The 17,453-nt window shown below is 35.2% G+C and overlaps 1 protein-coding gene across 9 annotated transcripts in view; it reads right to left on the bottom strand.

The window, feature by feature from the left end:
* The window catches only part of NOL4 (nucleolar protein 4), a 356,765-nt gene that overhangs the window by 231,866 nt on the left and 107,446 nt on the right, over positions 1-17,453 (bottom strand). For all 9 annotated transcript variants that reach the window (XM_074383632.1, XM_003924743.4, XM_003924745.3 and 6 more), the window contains 3 exons: positions 14,028-14,139; positions 13,032-13,144; positions 3,199-3,331 (listed from right to left, as the gene is read on the bottom strand). In XM_074383632.1, the coding sequence (XP_074239733.1) occupies positions 3,199-3,331; positions 13,032-13,144; positions 14,028-14,139 (358 nt within the window). The remainder of the gene's footprint in view (positions 1-3,198; positions 3,332-13,031; positions 13,145-14,027; positions 14,140-17,453) is intronic.

Here is a 17,453-nt window from a genome sequence, read left to right as displayed (position 1 = left end):
CAATGCTGAATTTGATACATATTCCTTTAAATTGTTGTCATATAAGGCAGGTTCCATGCTTTTTTTTTTCTCACTGTGATACACACACACACACATACACACACACACCCCTAAGAATACAGGAAGATCTAAAAGAAAGGTAATGTTAGATGAATAAATCAAGTTACAGAATAGCATAAATGATATAATTCTAGGTATTTGATGACTAAATGTTGTGAATATGTACATAGTAGGTTGTCAATACCGGTTACCGAAGAGAGTGTCATTGTCAGAAGAAAGGACAGAAGAAAAGATAAATATGTAAAACTTATGTTGTGACTTATAATTATGGTGAAAAGTTATATTTTAATCATTTATATGATGGAGCATGTAAGAACTAGTTCAAATAAAGCCAATGAAAGGAAAACTGTAAGCATGTGAAGACTCATTGATTAATATAGTATTTGCATTCTAGAAGAGAAACAGTTAATCAGTGAGAAAAACAATGCAGTTTCATACAGTGATAAGTCCTCTGAAGAATATTAACAATTAGGAAATAGGTAAGGGGAGATAGTCCTGAGCTCAGTAAAGATGTCAGGGCTTGGAGAAGTAAATTTCGGATTTATCTAGGTACAGATGGTATGGAAAGCAACATGATTAGATGTGGTGTCCTAGGGAGTGAGAGTAAGGGAGAGTTGAAGACTGAATGGTGACATCTATAAAATAAAACATGGAAAAGGAGACCACAGAGATGAATGAGACAGAAATCACACCAGAAAAAAAAAAAAAAAAAAAGGAGCATTGTCTTTAAACATTAGTATTGAGGGAGATGAGGACTAAGAGTTTACCAATGAATTAAGCAATGAGAAGCCTGCTGGTGATATTCACAAGAACAAGTGAAGTCAGGTGGCAAAGATAAAAGCCTATTTGTGATAAGCCAAAAAGGGTAGAGTAGAAATAATGGGACAACTCTTTCAGAGTTTCACTGTGAAGTCTGTTGCAGGGGTGGTGCAGAGAAATAGGAAAATGAATGAAGAGGTGTAATGGGATATGATATGGTTGAATGTTTTTGTCCCATCCAAAACTGATGTTGAAACTTAATCCCCAGCATAGCAGGATTAAGAGGTGTGGCCTTTAGGATGTGTCAATCTCATCTCATGAATAGGATTATAAAAGGGCTTGACAGAAGGAGTTTAACCCTCTTTGGATCCTGCCACCATGAGAGGATATGGTGTTTCTCCCCTCCGAAGGATTCAGCAATAAGGCACTATTGTAATGCAGAGAACAAGGTCTTCCAGACACTGAACCTACTGGCACCTAGATCTTGGACTCCAGAGCTTTGAGAGATAAATGTCTATTCTCTATAAATGACCCAGCCTCAGGTATTTTGTTATAGCAATACAAATGGAAAAAGACAAAATCAATGGAGGCTTTTTGAAAAAGGTTTATCAAATCATGTTTGTATGTAGATTTTAATAACCCAGTAGAGTGAGGAAAACCTCTGATACAAAAGAAAGAGGAGGGATCATTGTAAGAGAAAACTCAACAAGAAATGTGAGAAAAAAGTATCTGACATGTAAGACAAGGGTTAGGCCTAGGTTAAAGAAGAAACAACTAGATAGGTGATTACCATTGAAACACTCATCAATATATCATGAGAAAGTGTTTTTTCCTAAGAGTAAGTAGTATTTGGAGTTGTTCCACTTCACTTGATTAAAATCAGTATAAATTTATATCACAGCAACTGCGGCATAGCCAAAGATCCACAGCTTGCAACTCCAGTCAAGAAAACAGTGAATTTGCATGATGAGAGACACCCTCTACATTCTCTATACATCCTCTGTTATCTGTATTCCCTAAAATTATAGACTAATGACAATGAGGAGATAAATAAGTTAAAGGCATAAGCAAATTAATGGAGTGATGTGCATTACTAAGAAAATTGCCATTTAAAAAAACAAAATCTGAGGAATGCCGAATCATGTTTTAGAAGAAGAGAAAATTTATATTTAAATCAGAAAAACTTCATTCTTATAATATTCACAAATAAATGACATTTCTACTACAATAGCTATTTTAGCACATCACAAATAAGATACAATCTTAAAGTTACTGATAATCAATGCATTCCTCATTTTCTTATAACTCATGTTAACAAGGACACCAGCATGTTTTAAGATTCATCTGAAATGAGAAAAAGAAAAGCCCCTCTGTTCTTGGACTTTTTTATGCTTAAAACTAGGGATTTCTTGAGCCTTGCCAACACAAACAGGACTCAAATAGCAGCTAGAAATATAGCAATCTTTTGCCACCAGTTTGTAATAGCAAGTGTTAGAGAAAGCCAAGATTTTTTCAGTATCTATAAATGCAAGTACAAAACTATTCAACCAAAAAGTTCATGTAAACCTGTTAAATACAGAAATAATAAACAAATTTTTGATAAAATCAGCCAATTTCCTTCTATATATAACCCTTTTATTTGCAATTATGAAATAAGCCACATTTACTTGTATAGATAATTTTATACTTACAAAGACAAAAATATACAAAGATAGCTTGCAAAGATGTCTGAAAATATTAGACCTACAATGTTTCTATGACATCTACTTTCTCTACATATCTAGCTTTCTTCCTATCAAGAACAATAGGTTGATTCAGAAATCCTTAATGAACCCATGAGTAAAAGATCATGATCTTTCCTTTCTTAACAGCTGAATAAAGTAGCTCACAGTCAGAGCAAAATATTGTCTTACTCAGCAATATTGTTCTGATAAAATTTCTTTAACATCTAGTGATTCTTAATTGAAACATCTTTTACATAAAAGAAAAACATCCAGATTAATATTTTGATCATATTTAAATGCTTAGTCAGAAGATTGATGGCCCAAGAAATCAAAGCTAAAAAATATTATCACTGAAACCAAACTGTACTGATATAACATGTATTTTAAGTTCAGCGAGCAAAACGTGAATTCACTTGAATTTTATAACCAATATCTGCAGATAAATCAGTCTAACACCTTGGTTTTGAACAAAGTTTTATATTAAAAAATAATGAAGTGGATAATATAATATGAATACATAGAGAAAAGTTCCCATAGAAACAGGCAGATTTTAAAAACTGACACAAGAGTTAAGAGATAGTTGTCATTTTCATGCATTCTGACTCATTTTTTTGTGTGTGTTGTTTTGCTTAGTTAGTCAAATTGAAAGGCTTACCATCTTGCTGGCCATGAAGAGTCTGGGGACTTTGCATTCTCTCTTCAAGATTGGAGCTAAGATCAGAGTTCACAGCTGACATCCGTGTTGAATCACTCATGTCAAATTCATCACTTTCAATTGAACTTTCATCCTGAAAATAGTTTTAAAATATCATCAAGCATTTAAAAATATATTTAAATAATAACCATTTTATCTACTCTGTCAATTGGAGTTTATCCAGTAAGTTTATACAGAATTCAGAAAAGTATGCTACAAACTAATAGATGTTTTTTAAAATAACAAATAATTCCCTTCAAGGAATTTCAAGACTAGTGAAATAATATGTCCCAATGTACATCAACTTTTTAAAGGTAAAATATATATATTTAAAGACAGTATAGTTTAGGAAATAGCCTGTATAAAGAACGAATTTTATAGTAAATAACTTCTAAAAGATTTAATCATTAAATGTAACATAAAGAGAAATACAAGTTTTGGTTAAAAACTAATTAACCAAAAAATGTGACAAGGAAAAATCTTAGAATGTAAAAAGAAAGTGCTATATAAAAATTTTTCATTGACAAACAGGATAGATTCTAATACAGCAAATTTACATATTAGGTTCAAAGTCCACATGTAATGGAGAGCAAGGTAAACTTAGTACACCCTTTCTTTCTTTACTAGCAAATATAAATTGCACGGGAACCACAAAATGGAGATCTAGGTAAAATTGTGCATGAAACTTTTACTAAAAGTCAGTTCATAAAATGGCTAAATTACCAAAAGGCCAGTTTGCCGAATGGTCAATTTATCAAAACTTTTCCAGTGTTAAACTAAATCTAGGATATATTATTGCAGTCATTTTACTGAAGCAAATTTCCTTTGCAGAACTGATTTTTTGGACAAATGGTATACTTATACAGGCAGGAAGGCCTGAGAAACCTCTATGAAATGTAAATGTTTAATCAAAATCTCTAGCTTGACTTTAGTTTGTAAATGTTTGAACTGAACATTTAACACTAATATAATAATCAGCAGTAGTATTGAGGCTATTTATGTTGCACATGTTCTTTATATTTTATCACAACTATTAATTAGCTACAACTTTGCAAATAATTTATAGATGAAGAAACTGAGGCACAGAGAAGTTAAGTCATTTTCCCTGCTATTATATACCAGAACCAGGAGTCATATGAAGTCATCCAGACTTGAAGAAACAGTATCTTTGAATAGGAAGAATTACCTTGGTTTCATAAATGACATCTTGGCATCAGCAAAGAAGTTTCTATGATGAATGGAGAAGAACATCCTGGTAGACTAATAAAATGGCATTCTGATTCTTATTTCAGGCTCAGTGTCTTTTGCAGTGGTGTCTTTCCTTTACCAAAAATTTGGTCATGCTTGGGCACACTAAGTAGTACCAGGTCTTCATAAATTAGTAAGGAAATGGCACTGTGTTAGATCTCTGGACAATCAGCCACATAGACTTCTCTTGGTTGACTCTCCTCTTTTGGTACATTAGACTTACTCCATTCCAAGTTCTAATGTGTGTGTGTGTGTGTGTGTGTGTGTGTGTGTGTGTGTGTGTGTGTGTACATATGATTTATCATCATAAGTGGCTTAATAATTAAGAACATTTTAAATATTTTCCTCCACTATTACATATATACATACACACACACACACAAGCAAAAATAAGAGACTTCAATGTGGATTTACATTATCAGTGATAACAATATGGACTTGTTATTAATGTGGATCATATGCAAATACATATATATAGATACACACATTGATATAATATCTGTTACAAACACTATATATACTTTCTGTAATGTCATGGTATTTTAGAGGATGTTCTCAGAAGCCAGACTTCCTACATTCAGGTCCACATTCTGCCAGTTATTAGATATGCTACCTTAAGCAAGTTACCTAAAGTTACTGTGCCTCAGTTTCTTTATCTATGCAATGGAAATAAAAATAGTGCCAATCTCACAGAGTCATATGAGAAGTGAGGGCATATACTATATTTAAGGTATCTAGAACAACGTCAGGTACATGATAAGCGCAATATAATTGTTTAATAATACTCTATGGAATATACAATAAATTCTACAGTATATAATGTTATGCACATTTATTAGAGTATATGAACTTACATAACAAAATATCATCCATTTAATATAATGGTAAACACAAAATGTGTTACTAAAGTAGCTGTATGTTTACATAAACACATAAACAGTCTTTATAAATGTTTGTTACAAAGGTCACAAAAATGCTAACTATAAGTAATCTAGTAAAATATCTGTATGCATATAAATATGTAAAACATATATATATGAGGAAGTGTGTGTGCGTGTATGTGTGTGTGTATGTGTTTGTGTTTATGTTTAAAGAAGAGCTAAATATAAAGATCCAGGTCACAGCCTCTGTTTTACGAAATGGTTGTACAAACAGCTACGGCATATTACGGAAAATCAATATATTTTTTATCACTACTAAATGACACTCTTGCCAGTACATTTTAATAAATACAGACAAGAGATTAAAATGTTTACATAACCAAATGTACAGTTATATAGTTTTGTAATTTAAAAAACACATCAAATTATATATCATTATAAGTGGCTTAATGATTGGGAATATTTTAAATATTTTCCTCCACCATTACATGTGAAATATAATTTATCTTCACAATTCTATTCCTTATTAGAATTCAATTGTCATACATTTATAAAGAGCTTTAATGAGACTAAGTGCATGTATTCATTCTGTATATTCTATTCTAATTAATACTTGATTACATTATTGTTTTTATTAAAAGTTAGCAAAGGCATATGAAATATAAGCTTGTACTTTTTTTTTTTTTTACCAACACAGAGATAATACTAATTACACTAGGAAGAAACTACTGAAGACTTCTAAGAGAAAGGAATCAGAATACTTGACTGATACGATATTAAATATTTTATTCATGATTATCTTTAGAACATTCATCTAATTCCTTTCCTATATGAATATCTATTTTGTATGACAACTAGAAAAAACTCTCAACATTATTCAGTGTGAGCTTATTTCTTACATGACTAAAATCATGAAAGTCACGGCCAGCGACCCTGGTAATTCTGCCTCCTTGAAACTTAATGTTTTAATATTAGAACACTTTAACTGTTAACAAATAATTTTCTTTTCAGTCTTTTCCCTTTTAAACATGGCACTTACTTTTCAAAAACTTTGTTATTGAGCTTTTATTTCTATCTTCAGAAGTTGCGTGAAATGGAGACCCCCTAACCTGCTCCATATTTCATTTTAGTTTCCAACTTCCAGATGTTATCTCTAAAGGAGCTCTACCATGTACCTCCTGATTTCCACTGCTATTGTCCTGCCTAATTAGTTTAAAATTGTATTTTTCCATTTCCTGAAGTATGTAATAATAGTTTCCCAGTTAACTTACCCACCTCCAATTTCTCTACACCAGTCCTGCCTATTAACTATTGCCAAATTAATCTTCCCATTTCCGAACATATCACTTTTCTATTCATAAATTTGCAGCCTTATCCATTGCTTACTAAATAATGTGTATGCTATTCATCAAACATTTAGGGTTTCCCATAAGACTGGTTGAAAACCACTGCCACCAATCTTCTCTTTCTGTTGATTTTTTAAAACTTATTGTGTGCTCAAATAAAATTAAAGCTTATATTATCAGCATCTCTATGAAATTCATCATCTCAAACCTCTGTGTGCATGAGTGTAGGTCTGGTTAAAAGTTCATATCCAGGCCGGGAGCGGTGGCTCAAGCCTGTAATCCCAGCACTTTGGGAGGCTGAGGCGGGTGGATCACGAGGTCAAGAGATCGAGACCATCCTGGTCAACATGGTGAAACCCCATCTCGACTAAAAATACAAAAAATTAGCTGGGCGTGGTGGTGCATGCCTGTAATCCCAGCTACTTAGGAGGCTGAGGCAGGAGAATTGCCTGAGCCCAGGAGGCGGAGGTTGCGGTGAGCCGAGATCGCGCCATTGCACTCCAGCCTGGGTAACAAGAGCGAAACTCCGTCTCAAAAAAAAAAAAAAAAAAAAAAAAAAGTCTGACTACACTGAGACCAGCATACTGTGAAGAAGCATAAGTCAGGCAGCCATTTGGAGGGAGAGTGAGAGGTCACATAAAGGAGCATAAAGGGGCATCAAGGAGCCAGGTATTTAAGTGAGGTTTTCTTAGACTATCCAGCCAGATGCAGCTACCAGTTGAATGTCACTGAGTAAATGACCCTAGCCAGGAGTAACAAAATAAATCACCCAGAGGTTCTTGCCTAACTACTTAACCCATAGAATAAGTATTAATTCATCATTGTTGTATTAAGCCAAAAAGTTTTAGTGGTGATACATAGCAATAGAAAACTGAAAACCATCTCATTTCTGACATTTGAGCTATACCATAGCACTCTATTTACATTGCGCTGTTTCTTAAAAACACAAATAGTTACTACTAATTTTAAGTGGATGTGTTGAGGCACTAATGTTATTTAAACCTAGGTTCAAATATCTAATCATCTCTCTACCAGTTTTATTATTAGGATAAATTTTATCAGCTTAAAACTTGGTGCCCATCTGCAAAATGGAAGTGGAACAATATGTCAGTGGTTTTAAGTAGTAAATTACTTACGGCCAGTTTCCTAAATTTTCCTGTGTATTTTTTCTCTCCACATCAATTCTTTCTTTGATGGGTACATAAAAAGAGTAATTTAACTGAATTTTGCCATTTGAACATATTTTAACATTTTTCACAAGATAGTCTTAGAAAATGGTTTTAAAATATTGTTTTAGACTGGGTGTGGTGGCTCACACCTGTAATCCCAGCACTTTGGGAGGCTGAGGTGGGTAGATCACCTGAGGTCACAAGTTTGAGACCTGCCTGGCCAACATGGTGAAACACCCTCTCTACTAAATATACAAAAATTAGCTGGACATGGTGGCGGGCACCTGTAATCCTAGCTACCCTGTGGCTGAGGCACGAGAATTGTTGAACCTGGATGGTGGAGTTTGTGGTGAGCCGAGATCGTGCCACTGTGCCCCAGGCTGGGTGACAGAATGAGACTTTGTCCCAACACCCCCCAATAAAAATAAAAACAAACAAACAAAAACCCAAAAAACCCTACACATGCTTCGGTCCCTGATTATTTCAGCATCTCTGGAAACATCCTGACCTGTCACTTCCATGAACTATTCCTTAATGATCTTGTCCTCTACCTTTCTTCAGCCCTTTTGCTCTCATAATCATGTTCTTTGCATTTCATTACCAGCAACTGAACATCCTCCAAAATCTTGATTTCAAGCATCTCACTCTCTACACACAACAACTCAAATCTTCCATATCATTTGCTCTAGTATGCCATGTATTCGAGTATTCCAATGAAATTTCCATCCCACTGATAATTATAACCCCTTAATTCTAACCATTTTGCACTGACCACCCTGCTCTTATCCACCTCTCTCATGACTTCATTTATCTTCTTACATGGCTAGAATTCCATGGTTTGTCATTTTAATCATATCCTTACATACCACTTCTATTCTTTTGACAAGCCCCAAAATATGAGTAATTCTAGTTTTTCCCTTACTCTATTCTACACATGCTTCCATATAGCTGGACATGGAGATGAGAAATTATTTAAATGACTTTACTCAAAACTCAAAAGAGTCCATTTTCCTGGTCAATTTACTCCTCACTGTCTAGATTTCTACTTTTCACATCCTCTCCTCTCCTCAAACTTTCAACACCTTGTCAAACATCCTCACTCTTGCTTCTTTTTTTAAAAAACCGAAGAATTAGGAGCAAACAGAACACTTCCATCATCACCACAATTTCTATTTGCCTACCTCTATCTGATCCCTCCTGTCCATGCTCCATTCTAAAGCCAACTTTTCCAATTTCGTACAAGCAATCCTACCTATTAATGCCAAGGACATTGCTTCATCAATTTTCCTGCCTCTTTCCTAAATCACTATTTTCCTCTGCTACATGAATCCCAACAACATGTATATATGCTATAATTTCTCTGATTTTAGAAAAATGTATATAATAAAAATTCCTGTCCCCATGCTCCCTCCAGCTCCTACCTGTTTCTCCCGCTCCCCTTAATAGCAAGACTCTTCAATGACTTTACTGCTTTCATCCCGACCACCCCACAGAAACTTCTCTTGTCAAGAACACCATTGACTTCTATCAGGCTAAATACAAATTTAATTTTCAGACTTCAGTAGCATTGACTTAACACTTGATTTGACATAATACATTACCCTAGACATGTTGAAAAACTTTTTTTCCCAGTTTTATTCTAGTTTACAAACTCTCCAGCTTTTCCTAATATCCTGGATGCTCTTTCTCAGTATCCTCTTTTGGTTCCTCCTCATCTGCCAGATGTCGTAACATTAGAATTTCCTAAATCAAGGTTGCTGGACTTTGTTTGTTCAATCTACACTCACTATCTTGGCAATACCTTCAGTCACATGGCTTCATACCCTATCTGTCAATGGAAGATGCTTGGCCTTATGTCTAGCTTAGTTCTTTGCTCTTAATTACACATGCCAACTGTCTAACTGACAAATCTACTTGAATCTCTAATAAACCTCTTTAATCTACTTGAATTTCAAATGAAGAGCTCACAATTGAACTTCTATTATCATATCTCAAATGTGTTCTACCCACAGTTTTTCTTATACTAGTTAATACCAATTCTACCCTACTTGCTCAGATTAAAAACCTTGGAGACATTACTGCCTCTTGACTTCCACGCTTCACATAGAATCCATCAGCAAAACTTAAAATCTATTCATAATTTCACCTCTTTTCACTACCTTAACCACTACCTCTTTGATCCAAGCCACTATTATCTTCTTTCCTGAAACATCCTTCAGAAGCTTTTGTTAGATCCAATTAAAACGTATACTCATAAGACGACCATTGAAAACCCTTGGCATCAGCTTCTTCTAGAGGCATGTGGCAAAGGAAACTCTTGCCAGCAGGGCAGCATCAGGTGTTTCTCTTCCATGGAAGCCTTTGCAGGGGCCAAGTAGCAATTCACATAGTTAATTAGATATATTTTCTTTAGTTCTTCCTGTGATATAGCTCAGGTATAAGAAAACAGTAATCATACTAGGTAGGTTGAGAACTTGGCAGAGAAGCCCCATGCCCCCAAAGAGACAAAATCTCTATTCACACCACAGTCAGTAACTTAATGTCTCCACAAAGGACATGCCAATCACAAAAATCATCCAACTCAAGGAAATCTAAAGATTCTATGCAGATAGTTCTAGTCTTCTGATACAGTTTGCAAATTGGAATAATTTTTGTCATAGCAACGTTGCCTAGTAACACAGTTTTCATTTCAACATCAGCGGTTTTGTGGGAGAGCAAACTCCAAAAGTTATCCAAAGGCCAAACTCCCATGCAAGAAGGAAAAGAGTTTATTACAGAAATCAGTGTAGGTAAGGACTGATTTCTGTAATAACATTCTACTGGTGTCTGCGCATCTACTTTTCTTTCCTCTTCAGTCTGTTCTCAGGCCACATTATTGTGTTAAAATACAGATCAGATCACATGACTGCTCTGCTCAAAACTTTCTAATGGCTCTCAATATTACTCAGAGTAAAATTTTAAAGTTCCTAAAATGTAAGAATCTATATAACTTGGCTCTCCACTATGTCTCTAAACTACTCTCTTACTTTCCTCTTCCTTGATCATTCTATTGCAACCATGTTGACTGTTTTGCTGTGTCTACAGCTAGTAGATATGCACCTGCCTCAGGAACATTTCACTCTATCCCCCTGATACATACACATATTTTTTTCACTTCTACTCAAATGATACATTTTAATAAAGCCCTTTAAAATTGGGATCCCTAGTTCTAAAGAGATTCCCATGCCTAGTCTTATTTCTCTTAATAAAGAAGAAATGTATACATATGGCCGTTATTTTCTTTTTATATACATATGGCCATTATTTTCTTTATTATCTGTTCATCCCCACAAAAGATAAGGATTTTTCTCAATTGATTCACTGTTTTTCTTCAGGAGTGCCAGATACATAGAAAATACTGAGTAACTATTCGTTGGACTAATTGGATTAATGCTTATTCAAATTTAAATATAATTTATTACACAGGAATATTTCACTTAAATTCCATTTTAATGTGACTTTCTTTACTTAACCTTTCTCATCTTTCAATAATCACAATTTTCTAAAAATTTTGCAAATAATCTAATTAGTTATTTATCTAAATATTTTAAGGCAGTGTGACATCCAATTTAGTATTTTCAAAATGTAAGGATAAGAGTTATTTTTCTAATCTAGTTATAAATTTTAAAGGATCTATTTCTTTTGTATAAAATACTTATGATTTTTTAGAAGCCAGAAGGGATCAGCATATGTGGGCTGCACTGTTGGCACAAAGTGGATCTTCTTACATTTTGGCCTAGAAATAAACATATCAACATCTAAATGAGCTTTCTACAAATAATCTGACAGCGCTAACTAGTGTATGAGACATTTAAAAAAATTTTCAACTATATAATGAATTGTGGAAATAGTTTTTTTATAATTCTCAGGGATGGATGAACATTAGTATTTTCTTAATTGTCATTGATGTATTTAACCCAATGATTTTATTACTATTTATTCAATGATTTATATGAAGCCATCTGGCATTATAAAATCTGATATTACCACTGCATTAGTATGAATTTTTGTATGAAGCATACCCTGAATAAAGTCTATTGAGATAAAACAATTTTATAAATACAGTTTTGAGATTAAACCCACTTAAATACATACGAAAACTAAAAACTTGATTTGAGTTTTATGAATAAGTTCAACCAAGTAATTTTAAAAGATTACAATCATATCTTAACAAATAATTCTGTATTTGAAAAATAGACATTTAACTTCATTTCCTATTTTGGAGAAATTTCAAGGAGATGATTTATTAGCCTGAGGACCTCTACCTGTTCCTAATATAAATTACTCAAATGCATCTATTGAGTATTAACTAGTCAGCAAGGATGTACTGAGCACCCACTGTATATCTGCTATTGTTATTTGTTTTGGAGACTATAAACCATACCTATATAACCTAGTCCCTGCTTTGATATAGCTTTAACCAAAACGACTAGCTAACTAGAATCCTAAAAAGTATAACAAATATGTTTTTAGTGTCCATACAGCATGTTGCTAAATTCTCACAAATTATGAGAATTTAGAATAATTAATCTTACAAATTAAATAGGACAACTTAAAATATCAAAACACTTCTAAATGAGAATGACCACAAATTGTTTCTAGAAAATGCACAGAAGTGAATAAATAATATATGGAATAGCAGTTGACTAAAAAATAACTTTAAAATTTATATAAGGTTTGAATGGTGGAGAAATGATTATACTTGAAATATCCATTAAATCAACTTTTCTGATTGCCATGCAAAATAGCCTTAGTACGTAAATGTCCTTAGAATCCTCATTATTTGGGATACTTTATTGTGAACTTACCCTTTCTAAATTTTGTAATACTTTACCAAGGCCAGCTCAATGATGGTCTACTAAGGAAAATGTAGTTTTCTTGGTAGCAAACAAATTCCCATGTAACACTAAGATATAGGTGTTAAGACAGGGGTCTATATTGTGGGCTAGGAGTTTCTGCTCACTTTCTCCATCTGTGCAACTGTGGTGAGATTCATTCATTAAAAAATAAATTACTGTCTTCAAAATGTCATCATGCTTAATATGATAGTCATGGTTATCAAGCTTCTTCCCAAGTAGTAAGTCACATAAATGTAGATGTTTTTATTTTACCTCATCTTGCTGAGAGTTTAGCAGCTGCAGTTTCATGTGCTTCATGTAGGCCATGGTAATTGGCATATTGTAGTCAATCATGCTGGTCACCAATGTGGGAGGTTTTCCATTATCTGTAATAAAACATTTTTAATGGGTAATGAAAGTGATACTGCATTCTACCTGTAATTTGAAAATGATCTATTTCTCCAAAGTGAAATAGGATTCTAGATGCCAAGTGTCTTAAAGCATGGTAGTATTATAGCTGGATGGTAGAAAAAAATAACTGGTAAGGTTCTGTCGACACTATTTAACCGTACTAATAAATTAATTATTTCTAAATGCAGGGGGCCTTTTAAACATCCTGAGTAACAATGAATAAAGTTAATGTGGTGATTAACACAATTATTTATATTTTTCTTCTTTGCTTTACTTTCTATATGTACTTTTTGAATGCCAAAGGATTTTTGCTCAATTTTTTTTCTTTTGGCCATTTTATTTAACTTCTAAGACGTAGGAATCAGCCAGCACAAATTTATCTCTTAGAATGATATAATCCCTGAGAGAAAGTCATATTTAGCCAAATAATTTAGATAATTTTAACGAAAGGTAAAGCCAAATCATAATTTTTATGTAAAACTTTTTAGTAAAGAAACTCCACATTATTAATAATTTTTAGAAATAAGAAATCAGTAGATTTAAAAAGACATTGATAGAAACCAATTTCCTTGCTGAATATATCTAAAATACCATGAAATATATATAATAAATAAAAATTAAAACATTTTTGCAGGGAAAAATGTTATTTGCCACAGCCAAAACTGTCTTTCTTCTAAGAATGGGCACTGAATTACTTTGTAAGTGGATATTCAAAATTCACTGCCTCCTACTTGAATAAATGAGATGATCTGACTTGTTGAACTGTTTCAGTCTACCATGTTTTTTTAAAAATGTGAGATATAAATTGCCATTATGTATCAAATTACTTTAAATCTCACTATTTGACACTGAAGCTACCTTTATGATCTGTTCCATCTGGGTTTAAATGCATTCTTTTCTGGCACTCTGAGCAGCTCATTAGAAATCGTGTCACCGCTTCTCTTGGTAGGAATGCATAGCTCTCTGAAATCTGAAATGATTCACAAAATATAGGTGTTATTATATAAGCTGATTGAACATGATTTAATAGAAATGATCATTGTATTTCCAAATAAGACACGTTATTCCATAATGGCAGGAAGCACAATGAAAGCATGCACTGCATACCATGCATCATTTCAAGAAATATCTATCAAACTTGATTAGATGTCTCTTAATAAGAGCCAGTAATGCCATGTGGAGAAAAAAATCAGCCACATCTGGATGGGCATCTGTTTATATTTTTGCATTTCTTTAGGTAAAATAATCACAGTGTACAGATATTCTAGTGAATTTTCCTTATAATTAAACATTGCCAACATTGTTTTTAAACTTACTGCTAGCACAATCAAATTTGTATCCAATTTTACACACTTTTTTTTTTAATTTAGCCCCAAATAGGAGCAATAAACTTTGGGTTTTATAGAATGACCATTCTTCATTGTTGCTTTTCAAAATATTTTAAGTGAGAATAAAAAATAAGTTCAAATCAAACTCATGTATATATTTACTGCAGTGAATCATCCCTTCCACAGAAAATGACACACCTGGAAATGCATTTAGGCCACCCTTTTCATTTATTTTATGTCAAATTTTTTATAATATATGTCCATAATAGCTCACATTGACTGTCAGAGCAAGCTTTTTCTGTGCTCTATACAAAGCTTTGTTTTCGAAACCATAATGCAGAATCAAGTTAGAAATCCATATTACCATTACAGTAATTTTATAAATATTAACATTTCAAATACCAAGTTCTCTCATTAAATCTAATAATTCCTTAAGTGAAACTGACAGACAGTTAAATATCTTTAAATAAAAGCTGACAGTGACTCAGACAATGCTACTAAGAAAGTGTGATGCAGGGCTTCAGGTTTCCAACATAGCACTAATATTTAACATGAAATATAAGATAAGAAATAGGAATAAATGAGTTGCAAATAAGACATAAATGCCACAAATGATTTCTTAAGTGCATCTATAGCCCTTATACACACTGGTGTATTTTAAATTAGTAAAAATGAGGGAAAATGTGTACCAAATGTATAATTGAGTGTAAATGTGTGCTAGTCCCCTTAGTGGTGATGGAGTCAACTTTTGCTTATCCATGCTGTAGGAGCATAGCCTTGAGGAAACCCCATATACTACGATCCAAAATTATAAAGCTCATTTTCCTCTTAATTTAATATTACAATCAGTTTGTATCACTTAGCCTATCCTATTGACTTTAAGGGAAAAGAAGCCATAAGAATACTGAAGAGGGGACTTTCAAGATGGCCGCCTAAGAACAGCTCAGGACTTCAGCTCCCAGTGAAAGTGCAGAGGGTGAGTGGACGCCGCATTTCCAGACGAACTCTTATTGCCCACAGACCAGGAGATACCCAGGCAGAGGGGTCGCCAGCGTCGCAGTCCCAGCCGGTGCGGCTGTTTTGGCCCCCGCGGGGCTGATTCCGCCCGCGCGGCTGCTGTGACCACTCCCTGTTGCTGCGGTTCTCCGTACAAAAGCCACTGGTCTGGGAGCCCTCTTAGCTGGCGAGCAGAGCCTTGAGACGGCAGAATAGCCCATTCATCTGAAATAGCGAGCCAGGCCAGGAGATTCCTAGGCAAAAAATCCGCCAGGAGCCGGCGCCGCGGTTCGAGCCGACTCCGTGAGTCGCAGCACGGGAGATCCCGGCGCCTTTTCAACAAGCGACCGGAACGCGGGGTCGTTCAACTTAAAAGAAAAGACTCTGAGTCAGGGAGCCAGGTGATCAGGCTCGGTTGGTCCCAGCCTTCCACCCCCAACAACAACGAAAACAAAAACAGTAATTGGAAACCCTCTGGGTTGAGCCCTTCAAACCAAGCACAGCTGAACCGGGACGGTCCGGCTCCGTGGGGGAGGGGCTTCCGCCATTACTGAGACTCTCCACCGCTACGGAGGCAGGCTGCCGTTGCCGAGGCAACCCACCGTTGCCGAGGCAACCTGCCACAACAGAGAGAGTCCGCCATAACAGAGGCGGGGCCACCAGTGCCCAGACAGTTCTAACTACGCCCATATAAAAAGGACTACAGGGAAGAGCTCAGGGCAGCTGGGCGGAGCCCACAGCAGCTCAGCAAAGCCCCTGCGGGCAGGCAGAGGCTAGGCCTGCTGCTAGCTGGGCGGGTCCGACCTGAAAAAAAAAAAAAAAAATCAAAAAAGGCAGTAGTGCAACGGAAACTCATAAAGCTCCAACTCCCTGGGACAGAGACAGACAACAGGTGGATAAACCCACAAAAATGGGTAGAAACCAGCGTAAAAAGGAGGAAAACTCCCGAAACCAGAACACCTCTCCTCCTAAAAGTGATCACAACTCCTCACCAGCAAGGGAACCAGACCGGATGGAGAAGGAGGGTGATGAAATGACAGAATCAGACTTCAGAAGATGGGTAGTAAGAAACTACAATGAGCTAAAAGAACATGTTCTAACCCATCGCAAAGAAAATAGGAACCTTGAAAAAAGATTGGACGAACTGCTGACGAGAATGGACAGCATAGAGAGGAGAATAAGTGAATTGATGGAGCTGAAAAACGCAACACGAGAACTTCGTGAAGCATGCACAAGCTTCAACAGCCGAATTGACCAAGCAGAAGAAAGGATATCAGAGGTCGAAGACCAACTCAATGAAATAAAAAGAGAAGGCAAGAACAGAGAAAAAAGCGCAAAAAGGAATGAACAAAATCTTCAAGAAATGTGGGACTATGTGAAAAGACCTAATCTACGTCTGATAGGTGTACCTGAATGTGATGAAGAGAATGAATCCAAGCTGGAAAATACTCTTCAGGATATTATCCAGGAAAACTTCCCCAACCTAGCAAGGCAGACCAATATTCAAATCCAGGAAATACAGAGAACACCACAGAGATATTCCTCAAGAAGAGCAACCCCAAGGCACATAATCGTCAGATTCACCAGGGTTGAAATGAAAGAGAAAATGCTAAGGGCAGCCAGAGAGAAAGGTTGGGTTACCCACAAAGGGAAGCCCATTAGACTCACAGCAGATCTCTCAGCAGAAACCCTACAAGCCAGAAGAGATTGGGGGCCAATATTCAACATCCTTAAAGAAAAGAACTTTCAACCCAGAATCTCCTATCCAGCCAAACTCAGCTTCATAAGTGAAGGAAAAATAAAATCCTTTGTGAACAAGCAAGCACTCAGAGATTTCATCACCACCAAACCTGCTCTACAAGAACTCCTGAAAGAGGCTCTACACATATAAAGGAACAACCAGTACCAGCCACTCCAAAAACACACCAAATGGTAAAAAAGCAGCAACACAATCAAGAAT

The sequence above is a fragment of the Saimiri boliviensis genome, chromosome 13, assembly GCF_048565385.1.
Source record: "Saimiri boliviensis isolate mSaiBol1 chromosome 13, mSaiBol1.pri, whole genome shotgun sequence".
NCBI classification, from domain to species: domain Eukaryota; kingdom Metazoa; phylum Chordata; class Mammalia; order Primates; family Cebidae; genus Saimiri; species Saimiri boliviensis.
The sequence above is the reverse complement of the archived record's forward strand: the minus strand, read 5'-3'. Positions and strand labels throughout refer to the sequence as shown.